Genomic DNA, 19,436 nt, shown 5'->3' with positions numbered 1-19,436 from the left:
GATGTGGGGACCCCACATCTCTCCATAAAGAGGACCTGTCACATAGATTCCTATTACAAGGGATGTTTACATTCCTTGTAATAGGAATAAAAGTAATTTAAAAAAATGTTAAAAAGTGTAGAAATAAAAAAAATTAAGTAAAATAAAAAATAAAATAATTAAAAAAAAATTTAAACCGCCCCTGTCCCCGGTAGCTCGCGCTCAGAAGCAAACACACACGTAAGTCCCTCCCACATATGTAAACGCCGCTCAAACCACACATGTGAGGTATCGCCGCATGCGTTAGAGCGTGTGCAACAATTCTAGCACTAGACCTCCTCTGTAACTCTAAACTGTTAATCTGTAAAAAATTGTAAAGCGTCGCCTATGGAGATTTTTAAGTAATGAAGTTTGGCGACATTCCATGACTTGCGCAATTTTAAAGTGTGACATGTTAGGTGTCTATTTACTCGGCGTAACATCATCTTTCACATTATACAGAAAAATTGGGCTAACTTTACTGTTTTGTTATTTTTTAATTCATGAAACCGTTTTTTTTTTTTTTTAAAAGGCGTTTGAAAAATTATTGCGCAAATACCATGTGAGATAAAAAGTTGCAATGAACGCCATTTTATTCCCTAGGGTGTCTGCTAAAAAAAAACATATATAATGTTTGGGGGTTCTGAGTAATTTTCTAGCAAAAAAATTATGATTTTTACATGAAGGAGAGAAGTGCCAGAATAGGCCCGGTATTGAAGTGGTTTTTAAAGTGGAACTTCACTCTTCCAATCAACATTCAATTATATTTAATCCTCATGCTGCTAGCATTAGTGAACAGATAGGAAAATATATCATATTTGCTTGTTTTAAACTTTTTACTTTTTTTTTTTTACATTTCTTCAGTTACTTTATGGTTTCTTGCCTAGCCAAATTATATCATACATCCAAGGAGTATTCAGGAGAGGCGGAAGGGTTTTCTCAGCTAAGCACACTCTCCTGCATGCATGGTTGATCTAAGGGCAGATGAATTCTAGGAACTGAATTCTACACAGATCATTTGCCCTTACTCAAGATGAACATGACCAGAAATGCTATGGGGTGTTTTTCAAAGTGATTTCTCAACAAAATAAAGCATAGAGATATGGATGGATGGGGGAGTTTGCTTTAAATATCAAAAATAAATGAAATAGTGTTTTTGGTTTGTGGTGCTCAGATGCAATGAAGATCCACTTGAAGTCATCAAAAAGAACTTAAAATATAACTGCGCTATCACTAAAAATTACATGTACTGGCACATATGTATACTTGTGTCTATTCATTGAAGGGAGTGGAATTTGAAAGTCTGATCTATTACTTTGGTTACAGTTTATAGTGTATAGCACAGTGTTAAACAGCTCTTCACTGCATCTGAGCACAACAAACCAAAAACACTATCTAATTAATTTTTTATTATTCAATGCAAACTCCCCCATCCATCCATCCATCCTTTTCTCTATGCTTTATTTTGTTGAGAAATCACTTTGAAAAACACCCCTCTAGCATTTCTGGCTGTGGCCATCTTGAGTAAGGGCAAATGATTCATGTAGCATTTACTTCCTAGAATCAATGTGCCCTTATCTTAACCACGCATGCAGGAGAGTGTGCATAGCTTAGAAAACCCCTCATCCTCTCCTCCCCCCCTGAAGACTCCTGGAATGTATGACAAAATTTGCCTAGGCAAGAAAACCAGGAAGGAACTGAAGAAATATTTTAAAAAGTTTAAAACAAGTAATTATGATATGCTTTCCTATCTATTTCTAGTCACAATGGGTGTATGGAGCAGTGTTTTTTTACTTCTGGGTGAAGCAGGATAACCCTTCTGGTTATATTGAGGAGGCTGGAAAGTAACTGAAAAGACTTTGACAAGAATGCTAGAAATTAACCAGTTTCAGCCCGGCCTATGGCATATTGAGGCCAGCGGGACCTCTCGTTGATCTGGGCAGACGTCCTCCGTAGATCGCACAGGGCCGTGTGGCGGCGTGATCTGACGCCAGCTGCATCCACTGGACACACCCGCTGACTGATCACTGTACCGGCCCGCTGCCAGTACCATGTGACTGCTGTAACCAATCACAGCAGGTCACATGACAGCTGTAAACAATGGATGGGTTCTTTTCAAGCCATCCATTGTATACAATTGTATTACTAGCTGTGATTGGTCAGTGTGATTACATGGAACAGACAGGGCCAATCACAGCCCATCTGGACCATGTGATTAGCTCTTACCAATCACAGCTAATCACAACAAAATAAATCAAATTAATCGATTTCATTCAGTAAAATGCTTGTATATAGCAATGTAATGCACAGCTATATGCAAACATAACGTATAAAAAAAAAACTGATCACTTCCCCAGAGTAGTACAATGTTACTGTGGTAATATTATATTGCTCTTGTCAAAGTGTAATAAAAAAAAATTGTGCAAAAAAAAAAAAATATATAATAAACAAAAACAAATTTTGAAACTTTTTTTAATACTGTCATCAGTCAGTGTTCACAGCCACAGCAGTTATATGATGACGCTGTACTGCACTGGTATGTGCAGTACAGTATGTAAAAAAGAAAAAAGTTTTAATTTCATCATTTTCCAAAAACTTATGACAAAAAAATGACAACTTCAAAAAACTCGCCAAGCCTCTTACTAAATACCTTGGACTGTCTACTTTCCAAAAAGGAGTCTTTTGGGGTAGATTTCTACTGTCCTGGCATTTTTGGGCCTCAAGAAATGAGATAGGCTGTCAGTACATCAGGATTGATCAATTTTCAGATATATACCATAGTTTGTGGACTCTATAACTTTCCTACAAACTAAATAATATACACTGATTTGGGTTGTTTTCATCAAAGAAATGGAGCAGAATACATTTCGGCCTAAATTCATGAAGAAAGATTATTTATTTGCAAACTTTTATAACAGAAACAAAGAAAAACAATTATTTTTTTAAACTTTGGGTCTTCATTTATTTATTTAGCAAAAAATAAAAACCTAGTAGTAATGAAATACCACCAAAAGAAAGCTCCATTTGTGCGAAAACAATGATAAAAATTTTGTTTGGTTACAGTGTTGCATGGCCACACAATTGTCATTCAAAGTGCGACAGCGCTGAAAGCTGAAATTTGGCCTGGGCAGAAAGAGGCTATACGTGCCCTGAATTGAAGTGGTTAAAATTAAAATAAATTCAAATAAAGGCTCCTTACTTCCATAACAACATTTTGTTTGACCAGAAATAGCTTATTAAATATTTAAAACTAAATCATTAGAACGCTGAATAAAATATAGATATTTTCATCAAGCCAAAGAATGCCCCACAGTGTGCTAACTCGGGTCACTCTTGTAACTCAGCGTAATGGAAATGTTAAACAGTTAAAGGCTTGAATAAGGAAACACACCTTGATCTAGTTACATATCCAGATGTCAGGAGACTTACGTTTGCTTATTTGGCAAAACATCAACCACGTGTCTTGCAGCTTCCATAGGTGTCTAAAGATGCATGCATATTGGGGTGATATGCTGACAACAACTAACACCTAGATAGGTAGTGACAAGTGTCACATATACACAAGCTCCGTTTAACAACTGAAATTGTTACCATGTAAAGAAAGGCAATTTAACCGTTTTTTGCCCAGCAGCTTACTTTGTTTTCCTTTGAAGGGTTGACTACTTTAAAGTTTATCCTATCAAGTATGACATCTACGCATAAACATTTAGAAACTATAAATTATTTCTCCATAATAAAGTCTAGGATTTTTGGAACTTAGTTTTTGTTTTAAAATATAAAATAACTATTTTTCCTCTTTAGGTTACTAAATAATGCCAAATTAATTAATACGTTGGGTGCAGACTAATTATTATTTTGTAGGGGTGTTTTATTGGGTTTTTACTGTAGCAGTTATTATTAAATTTTTGTCATATGTCAGTTCTGTCTGTCTTCTGTCCTTGAGGGCTAGTTTTTATACAGTTTTTGAATTATTTTAATTAACAGACATTAATAAATTTTTTTTCCATTAAGCCAAATGACTGAGCCTACCCCAAAATTCTGTCCTGTTTGTAACCCATAAGGACTGGAGCCTTGTGTGGGTGATACAAGCTCTCTTCATACAAACAAATCAGATATGTGTCTGTGCACAAATGCTTTACATTTTTCTGTCAAAATTCTTGTCACAATGCAAATTACCTGTCTGAGAGGCTTTCGATGATAGTAGACACTCTCCAGCTTCTCTGTAGGAATGTGTTAGAGGCTCTGGATCCAAAGTGGTTGTACTCTTGCAGTGTAGAATATAGGAAGTGGAATACAGGGACTAGAAATAGGCTAAGGCCTCTGGGAAATCGAAGAAATTCAGAAGAGTAGAAACCACACCAATGGTCGAGAGTCCAAATATTTCATCATCATCGTTTATTCGAAAGAAACAAACCAAAGCGTTTCAAGATTTCATTCCAAAACTAGCTGTTGAAGTCTGCTTTCCCAAATGTATATATATATATATATATATATATATATATATATATATATATATATATATATATATATATATATATATATATAGAATATATTCTATATTCTAGTTTTATTTCATATTTAAAAATATTGCAACTCACAACTATTGGTGGGTGCTTCTTGTCTTTGATTTTCGTGCTTCTGGGCTGCATAAGAAGAAGAGGTTCTCTTGAGCTAGAACTAAAAAATGGAATACCACCTGAGATTTGGAGAAGTGCAAAAAATGAGGAAGAAGAACTGGGCCTTTCTATTGTAAACAGAAATATAGGCATATAGTAATAATCCAAAAGTCTAATGGGAGAAACTTCACTGATAAGCTGTATTTTCAGTAAAGGGTTTTATAATGTTCAATTGCAGCCTAAAGCAGTAAACAAGCACCTAAATGTTAAGCAGCCCATAAATGATTCAGCTTCTTTTATTCAACCAGTGGGTTGAACAAGAAAACTGACCCGATTCCCCCATCCACATATTCAAGTTGTATGGGCTCCTGCTGAGCTATTGTGTATTAATGATCGAGAGACTTCTCAGCTGTTAGAATACAATGATCAGCTATAGCCAGCGGTGCTGATCAAATGGCATTTATCTGACAGGGCGGTTGTACAGAAGTCCATCTACCGATTCTAACCACTGTCCCCATATACTACATGAATGGAAATTTGGCCAGTCCCTCCTGAACCCGCCAAATTTCAATTCATATATAGCTGGCTTTAGAAGTAAAGATAATCCTTTGGGGACAGTTTTGTCTTCAGTTTATTTTACTTACAAGCGTACAGATAAAACACAAAACTTTTTGCTTGGTATTATTTCTGAAAGCTTGTAAATAGAACAAAGAATGCAATGTCTCTGACTGGCTTTTCTTCACTCCTGAAATTTAAGTGCTTGTTTACTCTCACTACTCTTTTATGGGAGTAGAGAAGGGATGCTTTCATTAGAGGCTTCTTAGAGGTATATTGTTTTGTGACAAATTCTCTTTAAAAGGACAATTCTCTTTGAAAGGACAATTCTGCTCTGTCATTGGGGTTGATTTACTAAAGAAGCAGAATATATTGACTTTTCAAAGTGAATTTTCATTTAGCTTAGTGAATGGGGTAAAGCAGAAGATAAATTCACTTTGCAAAGAATACTTAATCATGTGCAAGAATAATTTAAAAAAGAAGATGATTTTTGTTTGTACATAATTGGATAATTTTTGTCTGTGCATCTTCACCTCATTCACTTAGGTAAGTGAATTTTCACTTTGCAAAGTGAGCATTCTCTACTCCTTTACTAAATCTGTATTCACTCTTCATATGCAAATTCTTAAAGCATGTGCAGCTACAACAAACATGGGCAGGCCATACCTGTGTAAGTAGTAAAATTTCAAGACCCTGTGTGGCAAATTAACACTGCCTTTATTGTTGGCTTGGGAGCAATTTAGGAAATACAAACTTTCATTAGTAAATTCTTACCATATTACTTCACTGAATTATAATTATTTGAAGAGAAGGTATAAGCTTACCAGTCTCTTTTGACTTCACATGGAGCCAACTCTGTTGCTTACATGGGTTTAGTACTTATAGATACTTTGACAAACACTTGTATCCACCATAGAGGATAACTTTTTCTTTTATAAAGTTTACATTTAAACCAAAAACTCTCTCAAAAGATCAATTACGTTCACACAAACACATTTCATAGAAGTGTAACAGAAAATAGCAACAATAAATTATTGTATTTATTAAATTGACTTAGACACTATTGAAGTCAGAAGCTCAGTATGACAATTAGGCCATTACAATTGTCACCAAGAGGTCAACAATGGCAGACTTCAGGTTTTACATAAGGCCCCTTTCACACCACAAGCCTGCTTGGATCTGCCTGTCCGTTTTTCAGGGGGATCCGAGAGGGCCATCCATTGACTCCTATGGGCAGGCAGATGTCAGCGGAATAATGTCTATCCCCATGCTTCCTCAAAGCAGCCCACCAATCTCATGCACCCTTTTGAATGCCGCTCCATCTGTAACAAGCTAACATCTGTACATGACCTCTTCATCTCTCATGGCTTTAACACACTCGCCGTAACAGAAACCTGGCTTCAAAAATTTGACTCAGCTTCTCCTGCTGCCCTCTCCCATGGTGGTCTCCATTGGACTCACTCCCCCAGACCCAACAGACAGAAAGGAGGTGGAGTTGGCTTCCTTCTATCCCCACAAAGCACCTTCCAAGTCCTTCCTGTCCCTCCCTCTCTTCTTTCGAGATGCACTGTATTCGTCTGTTTTCTCCCATTTCTCTGAGGATTGCAGCAATTTATCGGCCTCCAGGACTGGTATCACGCTTTCTTGATGACTTTGCTGCCTGGCTACCCTACTTTCTCTCCTCTGAAATAGCCACCATTATTCTTGGTGACTTCAACATTCCTGTCAATGTTAACAGCCCAACTGTAGCTAAACTTCTCGACTTAACCTCATCTTTTGACCTAACCCAATGGACACATACCTTGTATTCTCCCATCTCTGCAACCCTGGCAACCTCACCAACACCCCCTTTCCTCTCTCTGATCACAACCTCATTACTTTCACTATATCCTTGCCTCCAACCACCTATCCCTCCAAGCAGCAAACAATTACTTGTAGAAACCTTCGCCACTTTAACCCTTCTCTATTCTGCTACTGTCTACCTATATGACATAATCTCTCCCCTGTCTTGTCCTGACCTGGCCACCTCTGTCCACAACAGTTCACTCTCATCATCACTAGATGCACTTGCTCCTCTAACCACACGCAGAATCAGGCCCTGACCGTTACAACCCTGGCAAACTGACAACACTAGAAATCTCAAGAGACATTGCCGTGCTCTTGAACAACTGTGGCGTAAAACCAAATGCCTGCAAGACTTCACCCTATATAAATCTGCCCTTCTAAAATACAATTCCTGCCTCCATGCTGCCAAACGAGCATACTTTATCTCTCTTAATTATTCCTTGTCATCCAGTCCCCGTCGGCTCTTCTCAACCTTTAACTCTCTGCTTCGTCCCCCACCCCCTCTACCCACTAACTCACTGCCCAAGAGATTGCCAATCACTTCAAAGACAAGATTGATGCAATTCGTGAGGACACCTCCATTGTGCGTATCTTACCTACCCAACATACCTTGCCTTGCAGCACATTCAACACTCTCCTCTTTTGAATTGGCTACTACTGAAGAGGTTACAAAACTTTTCTCAGATGCCCACCTAACCAGCTGTCCCTTGGATCCTGTTCCCTCACAACTACTACGGTCACCCTCTTCTTCTATCCTATGCTCCCTCACTCACATCTTCAATCTCTCCCTCTCTAGTGGCATCTTCCCCTCCCCTCTAAAACATGCGCAGATCACTCCCATACTTAAAAAGCCCTCACTGGACCCTACCAACCTGAACAACTTAAGACCCATCTCATTGCTCCCATTCACCTCTAAACTTCTAGAACGCTTAGTCTACAACTGTCTTAGCTCCTACCTCAGTGAAAATAATCTTCTTGACCCCTTACAGTCTGGCTTTCGCTCGCAGCACTCCACGGAAACTGTCTTACTAAAACTCACTAGTGATCTACTAACTGCTAAAACCAACAGCCAGTACTCCATACTCCTACTACTTGACCTCTCTGTGGCCTTTGATACTGTTGACCACCCGCTCCTTCTCAAAAAACTACATTCCCTTGCCTCCGAGATTCTGCTCTATCCTGGTTCTCTGCCTATTTATCACAGTACTCCTTCAGTGTCACCTACAACTCTGTCTCCTCCTCTCCATTGCTCCTTTCTGTGGGGGTCCCCCAAGGCTCTGTTCTTGGACCCCTTCTCTTCTCTATCTACACCTCCTCCCTTGGTCACTTGATAACCGCTTCCAATACCACTTATACGCTGATGACACCTAGATCTATCTGTCTACTCCTCACCTCACTCCTTCAGTCTCCTCTCGCATTACTAACTTACTAACTGACATATCAGCATGGACGTCGCACCACTTCCTTAAACTAAATCTCTCTAAAACTAAGCTATTAATATTCCCCCCCGCCCCCCCTCCATGACTTTTCCATCAAAATCAACAATGCAACCATCAGTCCCTCCCCTCACGCCAGGGTACTCGGTGTAATCCTAGACTCTGACTTGTCATTTCAGCCTCAAATCCAATCGTTGTCAAAAGTTTGTAGAATTCACCTCCGTAATATCTCTAAAATTCGCCCCTTTTTAACAAATGAAACCACCAAGCTCCTCATTCACTCCCTCGTTATCTCTCGCCTTGACTATTACAACTCCCTTCTCATTGGCTTACCTCTCCATAGGATATGCCCTCTTCAGTCTATCATGAATGCTGCTGCCAGACTTATTCACCTTGTCAACCGCTCAGTGTCTGCCAACCTTCTCCTCCAATCCCTACACTGGCTCCCGATCACCCAGCAAATGAAATTCAAAATACTAACCACAACATACAAACCCATTCACAACTCTGCCCCGAGCTACTTCACCAATCTTGTCTCCAAATATCACCCAAATCGACCTCTCCGCTCTTCTCAAGACCTCCTGCTCTCTCATTTCCTCCTCCCATGCTCATCTCCAGGATTTCTCCAGAGCCTCTCCCATCCTCTGGAACTCGCTACCTCCATCTATCCGGATATCCCCTACTCTTGCTACCTTCAGGCGATCCCTGAAAACTCATCTCTTCAGGAAAGCCTATCACGTCTCCAACTAATCTTCTACCACTTCCAACAGCTCATTCCCCACAGTTACAACCTTTTGTACCACCTGCCCCACCCTATTAGATTGTAAGCTCTTCTGAGCAGGGCCCTCTTAATCCTCTTGTATTTTATTGTATTATAACTGTATTGTCTCCCTTTTATATTGTAAATTATATTGTATTATATGGACCTGCCCCGCGTGGAAGGGGCCTAAGACATGCTTTCTTTGAAGTGTATATGTGGTAAAATAAAAGCTAATACAGGGCCAATGGTATGCTATAGCCAGCACCTCCAAACATTGGTGCAGCTTTTGTTCAGGGAACCCCAAAGGCTGGTTTCATGTACCTGGAAGGAGTGCATGAGATAACAAGGGCAGACTATCGTACTGCTTGCGTACAAGCAAGGTCAGCAATAGGCAGGCAGTGCAGTACCAAATCATTGGGCAGACACAGAGTCAGAGATGGGCCTAGTAAGTAACTTGCTAACAACAAAGTACTAGTGAGTTCAAGAGAAGCAAAATGATACCCCAGCTCTACTGCCAATATGATGATCTATGAACTGTGGACCGGTGCTCTAGCCATGATGTTCAGGCCCCAAAATGCAGTACTTGAATCAGAAAAGGGCTGGCGACTCGGATGCTCTTGAATAAAAGTCCTTTATTTGGTTATATGGGTACACGGGTACAGGCTACGCTGATGCGTTTTGGCTAAGAAGCCTTCATTAAAGTTTATGAAGGCTTCTTAGCCAAAACGCGTCAGCCTAGCCTGTACCCATGTACCCATGTAACCAAATAAAGGACTTTTATTCAAGAGCATCCAAGTCACCAGCCCTTTTCTGATTCAAGTACTAGTGAGTTCAGCAGGAATTGTAGGCAGTAAAACACACTAGGATCAGTATAGGAACAGTTGACCGGAGAAGACGTTGCAGACTGGTCAAGGAACAAGCCAGTAACATGAATCAAGTTAGTCAGAATGTAAGATCAGAGGCCACAGAAGTACTGCTGAAGACCGTTCAACACTGAGGCTTGGCACTACTGTGAGCAATATGCATGCCCTGCACATGCTCATGAACATGCATGTGGCTGTGCAGATGCACACAGCCATCACCCCATTCTACTTGCACAACCATGAACACGTGCATGTGCAGATGTTCTAACTAGGTCACAGCTTAACAGACGGGCTGATCTTTCTGACAGCTGGGATATTCTGGTATGCAAGTTTCTTCTAGCTCCTGTAGTCAAGAGTATGTATGTTTCCCCACCCTTCTCCTTTGCCGCACTATCGGTCCATCTTTAGTGAGTTCAGCCGGAATTGCAGTCGGTAGAACACACTAAGATCAGTATAGGAACAGTTGACCGGAGAAGAAGTTGCAGACTGGTCAAGGAACAAGCCAGTAACAGGAATCAAGATAGTCAGAATGCAAGATCAGAGGCCACAGAAATACTGCTGAAGACTGTTCAGCATGGAGGCTTGGCACCACTTTGAGCAATATGCATGCCCTGCACATGCTCATGAACATGCATGTGCCTTTGCAGAGGCACACGGCCACAACCCCATTCTACTTGCACAACCATGAACACGTGCATGTGTAGATGTTCTAGCTAGGTCACAGCTTAACAAACTGGCTGATCTTTTTGACAGTTGGGCCATTCTAGTATGCAAGTTTCATCTAGCTCCTGTGGTCAAGAGTCTGTATGTTTTCCCACCCTTCTCGTTTGCCTCACTATTGGTTCATCTTTATATTAGAGAACTACACTAGAAATTTGTAAGGTGTGGAGGGGGAGGGAAGCAATGCTCTCAGCTACAGTTGCTAGTTTATTTATTGTATAGGTAATACCATTTTAGATTCTTGATCCAGAGCAAATCTGATTCCAAGGGATCAGGAAGGAATTTTTAACCCCACTGGAGCAAATTGGACCATATTTTATAATAGTTTTGTTTGCTTTCCTCTGGATCAACTATGGGTTTAGGGTTCTAAGGATGCAGGTTTTTAATTAATTTAATTTATTTTTTGGTTGAATACGATATACACATCTTTTTTCAGCCTAACCATGTGAATACCGGTGTATTTTTTTGAGGCTCCTGGGAGCTGGCTTATATAATGTTTCCAGCATGTAGTTTAGAGCTTATTTAAAAAGTCAGTTACTGAAGTGACGTAGCAATGAACACATCTATTTATGTAATGACTTTGCCATCTTCAAAGGTATTCCTTATTTTTTATTAAAGTAATAAATTCATTATCTTTTATTATGAGGTAACAAAGATTTCGTGTTTTGTCAGTACATTTCAAAAATATAATATAGCTTAAAGACTCTGTAATCATTTTCTAATAAATATAAAGAAATAATGCAATCTTTATCTTTTTGGCCCAAAAAAGTAGTCCACCTATAGCTAAGAGTGCTGAAAATTTGCTTACCATGAAGGTCTTGACATACCATGTATGCAGAGACTTTTTTCTTTCTTGTAATGGTTTGAATTCCTTGGAATTCTCAACTTACAAAGCAGTTGATGCCAGTATTTTAAGGCTTTCAAGGGTTAATGTCACAGAATTGTCACCTCATTAAACAAGTCACTAATAAGTTATGCCTGTCGGGAACGTAAATAGGTTATAGTGGTGCCATGTGGAAAGCTGCAAATAAAATTTACAGTTACAGGGAAATTGGTGTGAAGAGAGGATTTTAAAACATCTCCTATACTATCAATGTATCATGTTAATTTTCACCTAATTTAGCCCCAGCCAATATCATTAGCTTCTAATTGTGCTTTAAAACGAGCTAGGAAGTAGGTAATCCAATGAGTCAACCCAATGATCTTCATGTCAATGGCAATTTAATACTGCAAGAAGATATATATATATATATATATATATATATCCATTCTAAGTATTTTGTTATTTTGTTGTATCTCAGAATTACATTTTTTATCTATTTTTGTATGCTGTTTAGAAAACATATCGCGATTTCCGATTGCAAGGTGTCTTGGACTCCACATTAAACAGCAAGACGTATGATACCATTAGGAATCGGTTAACAGTGGAGGAAGCAACGGCTTCTGTTAGCGAAGGAGGCGGGCTTCAAGGAATTACAATGAAGGACAGTGACGAAGAAGATGAAGAGGATGATTAAATATATGAAAATAGAGGCTCAATGGGATGTAGCCACCCCAGGTCCCCAGTGCATGTCTGTTAGCCACATTAGGGAATTTTCTGTCCGCTCCAACTGCCCATAAAAACTCTACCAATACGATTGTCATTCTAGCTGTGTAATTAAAAAAAATACCTGAACGCACTACATTTGGTTCATAGGTTTCCTATCTTCAAATCTATAGGTTCATGAGCAATATAGAGCACCATTGTTTAATACTGTTAATTGATCTATATAGGAAACATGCTAAATATGTCCCTGTTCTAAGCAAAAATATCCAATGCTTCATTCCTGTAATGTATATATGTTGATGGTAAAATTGTTGTGCCTATGAGTGAGTAGTTATGTCATTTTTGTTGCGTGGATGCCACCTGCTCATCATAAACAAAACAAAATCTAAAGGCTTTGTTTTCAAAGAAGAGGCTACACCCAACGAGGTTTAACTATGGCAATCCATTCAATTCCGAATTCAGCTCATCCCGAAATCTAAGTTATACTCTTTTACTTGAACATCCTGTTAGTTAACTAGAGGTTACATATCAGCGGATTAGTATTCCAAAAAAAAAACTACAACTGTTCTACTTGTCGTAGATATGAGACATCCGAAAACTGAACAAGCTACTGTTGAAAAAAAAATATATAAAACAGTTTTATGTTTATGTCTTCACTTTAAATGTTACATTTTGTTTAGGTTTTAATAAAAGTGTATGTAAAAAAACACAAAAAAAAGACAAAAAGACAACTTTAATAACAGACTTAGACTATAAACTGTGTTTATAAGACTATACAATACTTATTTCCGTAGATTGTAACCTTAATTTACATTATTTTGTGTTTCACAATTGTTTTTATATCTGCCATGTACATTGCATTTTGACCAGTAACTGCATGTCAACAGGGTCCCTCAAGAAGCTTTTTATCTGTGTAAAATAGTGGATCCATCTTGCTTTTGCCTTACAAGAGCCTACAGTTGTAAAAGTGTAAGGACTGTGGCTTCTCAATAAATAACTATTCAGATGTCCTAAGAGTGATGTTTTTTTCTTGGTGAGGGTTTGAAAGATTGAAGAAAAAGAATGGCATTTGTGAAATTTTCCTAAAATCAGATCCTTTTTCCGATGGTGTATAACTGCATATAAAAACAAAATAAAGTAGAGGTCTAACAAATGATGATCAATTACACAATTTTTATCACTTTTTTATTAAAACAAGCCTCTTTTGCCTTGGCTGATATTGCTTTCAGTAAGCCCTAAAGCAGGGATGCTTAACTTTTTGAAGAGCAACGGTCACTTAAGTGATTTGGCAACTGGTCGGGGGCTACAATGAAATTAAATGGTTCAGAATTTATTTTTTTTTATTTTGAATAGCATAGTAAAGATTTTAAGCAACAATCAGGATCATCATTTTCCATGGACCAATCCCTGTTGGATGTTTACCCGCTGTTTGATCACAATAGCAGAAAGAAAATGAACAGGTACACCCGATGGGAGCAATTTTGTAAAAGGGGGCCTAAGGCTGCTTTCACACTGATGTGCTGCGATTTACCCTCACCGTGGGTGCAGCACAGTGCACATGCAGCTTTCCAGTGGGTTAGATGTGCCTTGCCATTAACTTCTATTATATCTTGCAGGTGTGGTGCACTTTCTGAAAGTGCACCAAACCCGCAGGATATAATATAATTCTATGGCTCAGTGCAGCTAACCCGCAGGAAAGCTGCATTTTCATTGCCCTGCACCTGCGGATCACTGTGCAAGCAGCCTAATAACGTTTTTTTTTGTTTAAGTGCTCATATATACCCATTACAAAGCTATGATGTTTAATAAATAATATGCTCATTTCTAAACTGTGATGTTTAATAAACTGACTATATTTCTGTTTCTGCTGACATCACTGGCTTTTAGAAAGGTTCCTGTCCTAGGCAGAGTGATACCAAATACACTTCACCTGGGACAGGAGCCAGCTCCATAGAGGAAGCATCATCCTTCTGCAGCTGCTTACTTCCTCCGTGCTCTATCTACTCTGATGCTCTGGGATTACGGGTCAGCAACCCATGATCTTGGCTTGCTGATCTGCAATCCCAAAGGTTGGAGGTTGTGGGCCACATCAGAGGGCTCCGTGGACAACCGGTTGAGTACCCCTGCTTTAAAGCCCAATTGAAGACTCCCACTTTTTTATCTTTTTATAGTACTGTACGCTGGCATGTTATAACTTTTGCTTGGAAATGCCTTTTACTCTCAGGAGAAATGCTGCTTGCTCCCCTTCCCCATAGTGTTCTCTTCTGGCAGAGCTGAATTACATCCCATGACAAAAATGTTCTCCCACAGATTGTTAGAAAAGACAGTAGGTGTCACTGACCAAGTGTGAATTACTAAGAGCAGCAGGTCTTTTCTGTTACTAAAAACAAGGTATTTTGCCTATGTTAAAGAAAAAAGAACCTGTGACCCTTCAAGCCGCTGAACACACAATGTTCCCCTGGATATTTAACAAGCAATAAATAAAAGGTACTTTAAACAAAATCCCCCACACCTGCGCAAACCCAAAAAAATGTTTTCTTATAAAATATCCCACACAAATTAATATATAAAGGTGAAATGTCACATAAAAAAATGCTATAGGATGTGTATAGGTTGGCAGCTGCTTAAAAAAAAGTCTATGGATCAATCGACCAAAAAACCACGCTCTCATAACCCCACAAACAATTAAGGCAGTGGTCATCAACCCTGTCCTCAGGGCCCACTAACAGGCCAGGTTTTATGTATTACCTTGGGGAGATCCAGACTAGAATACTGCAATCACTGAGCAGCAAATGATATCACCTGTGATGTATTTCAGTTATCTTGCAAACCTGGCCTGTTAGTGGGCCTTGAGGACAGGGTTGATGACCACTGAATTAAAATGTCATATCATAAATGAACATTCAAACTAAAGAGATCCATTCAAAAAAAAGTTAAATTAAAGTGCTCAGTGCAAAGAAACTCCAAAGATAAATAAAATGATAAAAACAGTGACTTCAAAAAAAGAAACCGTGCTCCTCCTCTCCACCAGATAGCTAACACAGTGCACTCACCAATGATCTATGACCCCTTTTGTTCCAAGGAAGTCAGAAAATGCTTTATAGGTCCCCAACTGGCAGTTTCTTTACACCAAACTGTGGAGCTCTGCTCTCTGTTGCATCCAGCAGAGAATCCCGTACATATTGATAAATGGATACCAGCATGCTTTTATTGGCCCTCCTGCACCTTTAAGAGACTCTCCTTGATCTGTCTCTTGTGTTTCCAATCACCAGGCAAAAGACAGATCAAGGAGAGTCTCTAAAAGGTGCAGGAGGGTCAATAAAAGCATGCTGGTATCCATTTATCCATATGTACGGGATTCTCTGCTGGATGGAATAGAGAGCTGAACTTCATGGTTTGGTGTAAGAGATCAACAGTGAGTGCTGTGGTGAGTGCACTTTGTTATCTCTTTGGTGGAGAGGAAGAGCATGATTTCTTTTTTTGATGTCACTTTTTTATAATTATTTCATCTCTGAAGTTTCTTTGCATGGAGCAATTTATTTGGACTTTTTTAATTAACTTTTTTATAATTTGATGACACTTTCATTTTTTGTGGGGTTTATTTTTCATTGATTTGATAAATAAAAGGTGAAGAGCAAATTTGCAACAGCCCCTTACATCAATAAACCAACATAAACTGCATAAATAAACATATATAGCATACACCAGTATACAATGTGCACATGTGAATAATGTTGAACCACACAACTGTGTAATAATTTCCTGTGCTTTCAAGTTAAACTTGTTGCTAGTGCTCTATTTAAATAAATGTGAAAATATATAAAGGCAATAATTAATCTGCATTCAAATGCTACAGAGCACCTACAGCAGTATTCGACTCAAGAGTCCATGTGACAAAAAATCTTCTCTCTTGATCGTTATTTGTGCTGTAGTGCCCTTCCTTCTTAGTGCTTATCACACCGTTCCCGTGTGTGAAAAACACCCATCAGATTCTGTGGACCCCTTCAATTAAAAAGTGGGTCTATTAGCACTCTCTTTAGTAGATGGGGATTATTCACTCTCCACCTCCTTCTCTCCCACAGACCAGTCAGATAATATGTTAGCCACTTATTGCAACACCCAGATATCGAAATCCTTAATTTCCTCCTCCTCTCCACCATAAATGAAACAGAGGAATTCAGCTTAGTATATTCCTGATTTATTCAAAAATACTTCACCTGCATGTTTTTCTTTTTATTTGTCCATTACTGGTACATATGCAGGCCATACATGGTTCGAATTCCGAATTCATTTTCTTTCGAAAAATAAGAAATTTTGCGCGTTTTGTGATCCAATAATGCCACCATTGATTTGCAAATTAGACCAACCAAGCCTTCATTTTCACCTCATGTTGCTACAGAAAATAATTTTCCTGGCCGGGACTCTTCTTTTTTTCCCAGGTCCCAGCTCATGCGCATTTCTTTTTCGATTATATTTCTCGTACAATTCTCCCATCATCGGGGGTGGAATTGCTAGCCAAGATGGCCGCACACAGCTAGCGAAGCCACAATCATGCACGTGTGAAGCCAATGGCTGGGCATCTAGTGTGAACAGATGTTTGAATAGCCCCTGAATGGCAAATTAAATACCTGTGCGCTGGCCTGGAGCGGTTTCTGCTAGACCGGTGTGGGAGCCCCATTGTGTGCCGTTCAGGTGTATGAGGAGTTGGGCTGTGAACGCCCTGGACGGTGCTGGAACAGAGGAGAGTGAGGAGCCGTAACCCAGATTACAGCCAGAGCCCCGAGTGTAGTTTGATCATGGCCGGGAACCTTCGGCTTGCCTTGTGACCTGGGGACAGAGGAGGAGACCGGTGGCCTTGTTCGGCTGACAGTCTCGGGAACCTTCGGAACCCTCGGATTCTCTCGGCTCCCGTCGGCCCCCTGTGACTGATCTTGATTGTCACCACTGAGGACTCAGAGTACACCATCCCGGATCAGCAAGGATCGGTAAACATCGCGGACGATCTGTAACCTCCGGAAATCTCCGGTAACACCCAGAGACTCGGAGGAAACTCGATCCTGGGGAACAGATAGCAAGCCCCTGGCACTGGACCAAATTGAGGGAATGTACAGAGACACCTTAATAAGCAGAGAAAAGGTTAAATATAACATGGAGCACGGAGGGGAGCTACTACATTGCCCTGAGACAAGAGACACCACCAGTGCAACCAGAGAGAGGGGAGAGAGGATAAAAGGACATATATGGACAAAACACAGATATCTATGTATCTATATGTATCCTGAATATCCTGAAGGTGAAAGATCCTGAATTCAGAAGAGTGGGTGGGTGGAAAAAAAAACCCAATAGTGTTATATGGTCTTGCAATTTTTTAGTAACTGTTTGATTGCGGGGAGACTGTGATTGAGCACGGTTGACTTTCTGATTTCCTGACTTTTTGGGGGGTTTTTTAATTTTTTTTTAATTTTTTTAATTTATTCTTTTGATTATGGCACAGAAAAAAACAAAAACCCCTCAATCTCAAAGGAAGAAACACTACAGGGGCACAATCAACTCAAACAACTGATATAAAGGAATATTTTCAACAATTACAACCAACACATGTTCTGTCTAATACAATAGAATCATCTACATTCTCAGGAACAACGGAGGAAGAAATGGGCCAATTCTGGAATAGTTCATCAATCAATACAATACGATCGATAGAAGAAACAAAGGAAATGGAGAAAGAGAATTGGGATATGAAAGCATACATTTGCTCTCTTCCCACAAGGGAAGATACGGATCGATAAGTATATAGGTTAGAAACCTTATATAAAACAGAAAAGCAAGATCTTAAGATATCTGTACAAAACATTTAGGAGAAGATGGATACAGTGGATAATAGATTGGCGATTATGGAACAAAAAATGGCACAAACGGAGGTTAAAATACAGGAACAAGATCAATGTTTAAAAAACACTATAAATACTATAGATGATCTAGAAAACAGAAATAAAAGAAATAATATAAGAGTCAGAGGTCTTCCTGAAAGTGTGAGTCCAGAGGATCTAATACCAACATTACGGAGCATATTTAATACTCTATTGCAAAATCCCCCCCACAATGGACATAATATTCGATGGAGCCCATAGATCAGCAGAGCCTAGGGAAATCAATCCTACAAGGCCAAGAGATGTAATCTGCAGGATCCATTACTTTCAAATAAAAGAAAAGATTATGTTAGCTGCCCGGCAAGGGAAAGACATAGAATTTGAGGTGTACAATTAACACTGTTTCAGGATCTTTCTAGACATACTCTAATTCTGAGAAGAGCATTAAAACCTCTCCTGGAGCTTCTTCAAAAGAGAGACATCCATTATAGTTGGAAATTTCCATTCCACTCCAGGCGCAATACAAGGGCTCAACTCCCTGAGATAGAATTACCAGAATGGCCTAAAATATCTTTTGAACCAATGACTAGGCTCAGGAGAAAAGATTAAAAACGTTTTCAACAATCAGAAGAAATATATTGAGAAGTTCAAAGACAATAATAGTGTGGGCTGATAAGGACTAGGGGGGACTGGGGAGTATGGGGGGGGTGGAGGGAAGGGGAAGGGAGGAGGGTAGGGTAGGGGTTAAAAGGTAAATACACTAACAGAGGTGGAACACGGTCACAGATATATATCACTCACTTGAGCGATCAGGCTTACTTACAAGTACAAATAATATAATTTGTTTACAATAACACATAGTTAACATATATAAAAGAAAAGGAAAAGAAAAACAATTCTCCCATCATTGATTAGAAATGTGTTCATTTTTTAAAAAATTTCCAACATGCCTGATCACTCAAATTCGATGGCCACATGAAAATCGGCTTTTGCTGCGGCCCTCTAATGGTGCAAAATTTGAAAGAAATTTATTTTGGAATTGGACCCATGTATGGCCAGCTATATGCTCGCTATTTACTATGTTTGATATTTGACCCTCCCTCCACATTTGCTAGAAGTCATATGTGCCTTAATTTTATAAATACCTGAGATACTTTTGTTATCTTTATTTTTATTTGAAAAAATGTATTAAAAATATTGGAATCTC

General features: G+C 39.2%; 1 protein-coding gene across 13 annotated transcripts in view; it reads left to right on the top strand.

The window, feature by feature from the left end:
• Positions 1 to 13,369, top strand: part of CADPS (calcium dependent secretion activator) — a 666,812-nt gene extending 653,443 nt beyond the window's left edge. For all 13 annotated transcript variants that reach the window (XM_073592156.1, XM_073592166.1, XM_073592157.1 and 10 more), the window contains one exon: positions 12,151 to 13,369. In XM_073592156.1, coding sequence (XP_073448257.1) covers positions 12,151 to 12,330 — 180 coding nt within the window. In that variant the 3' untranslated portion in view covers positions 12,331 to 13,369. The remainder of the gene's footprint in view (positions 1 to 12,150) is intronic.
• Positions 13,370 to 19,436: the final 6,067 nt, after the last annotated feature.

Source organism: Aquarana catesbeiana, linkage group LG07, assembly GCF_042186555.1.
Source record: "Aquarana catesbeiana isolate 2022-GZ linkage group LG07, ASM4218655v1, whole genome shotgun sequence".
NCBI lineage: Eukaryota > Metazoa > Chordata > Amphibia > Anura > Ranidae > Aquarana > Aquarana catesbeiana.
This window is presented reverse-complemented; position numbering and strand designations above follow the sequence as displayed.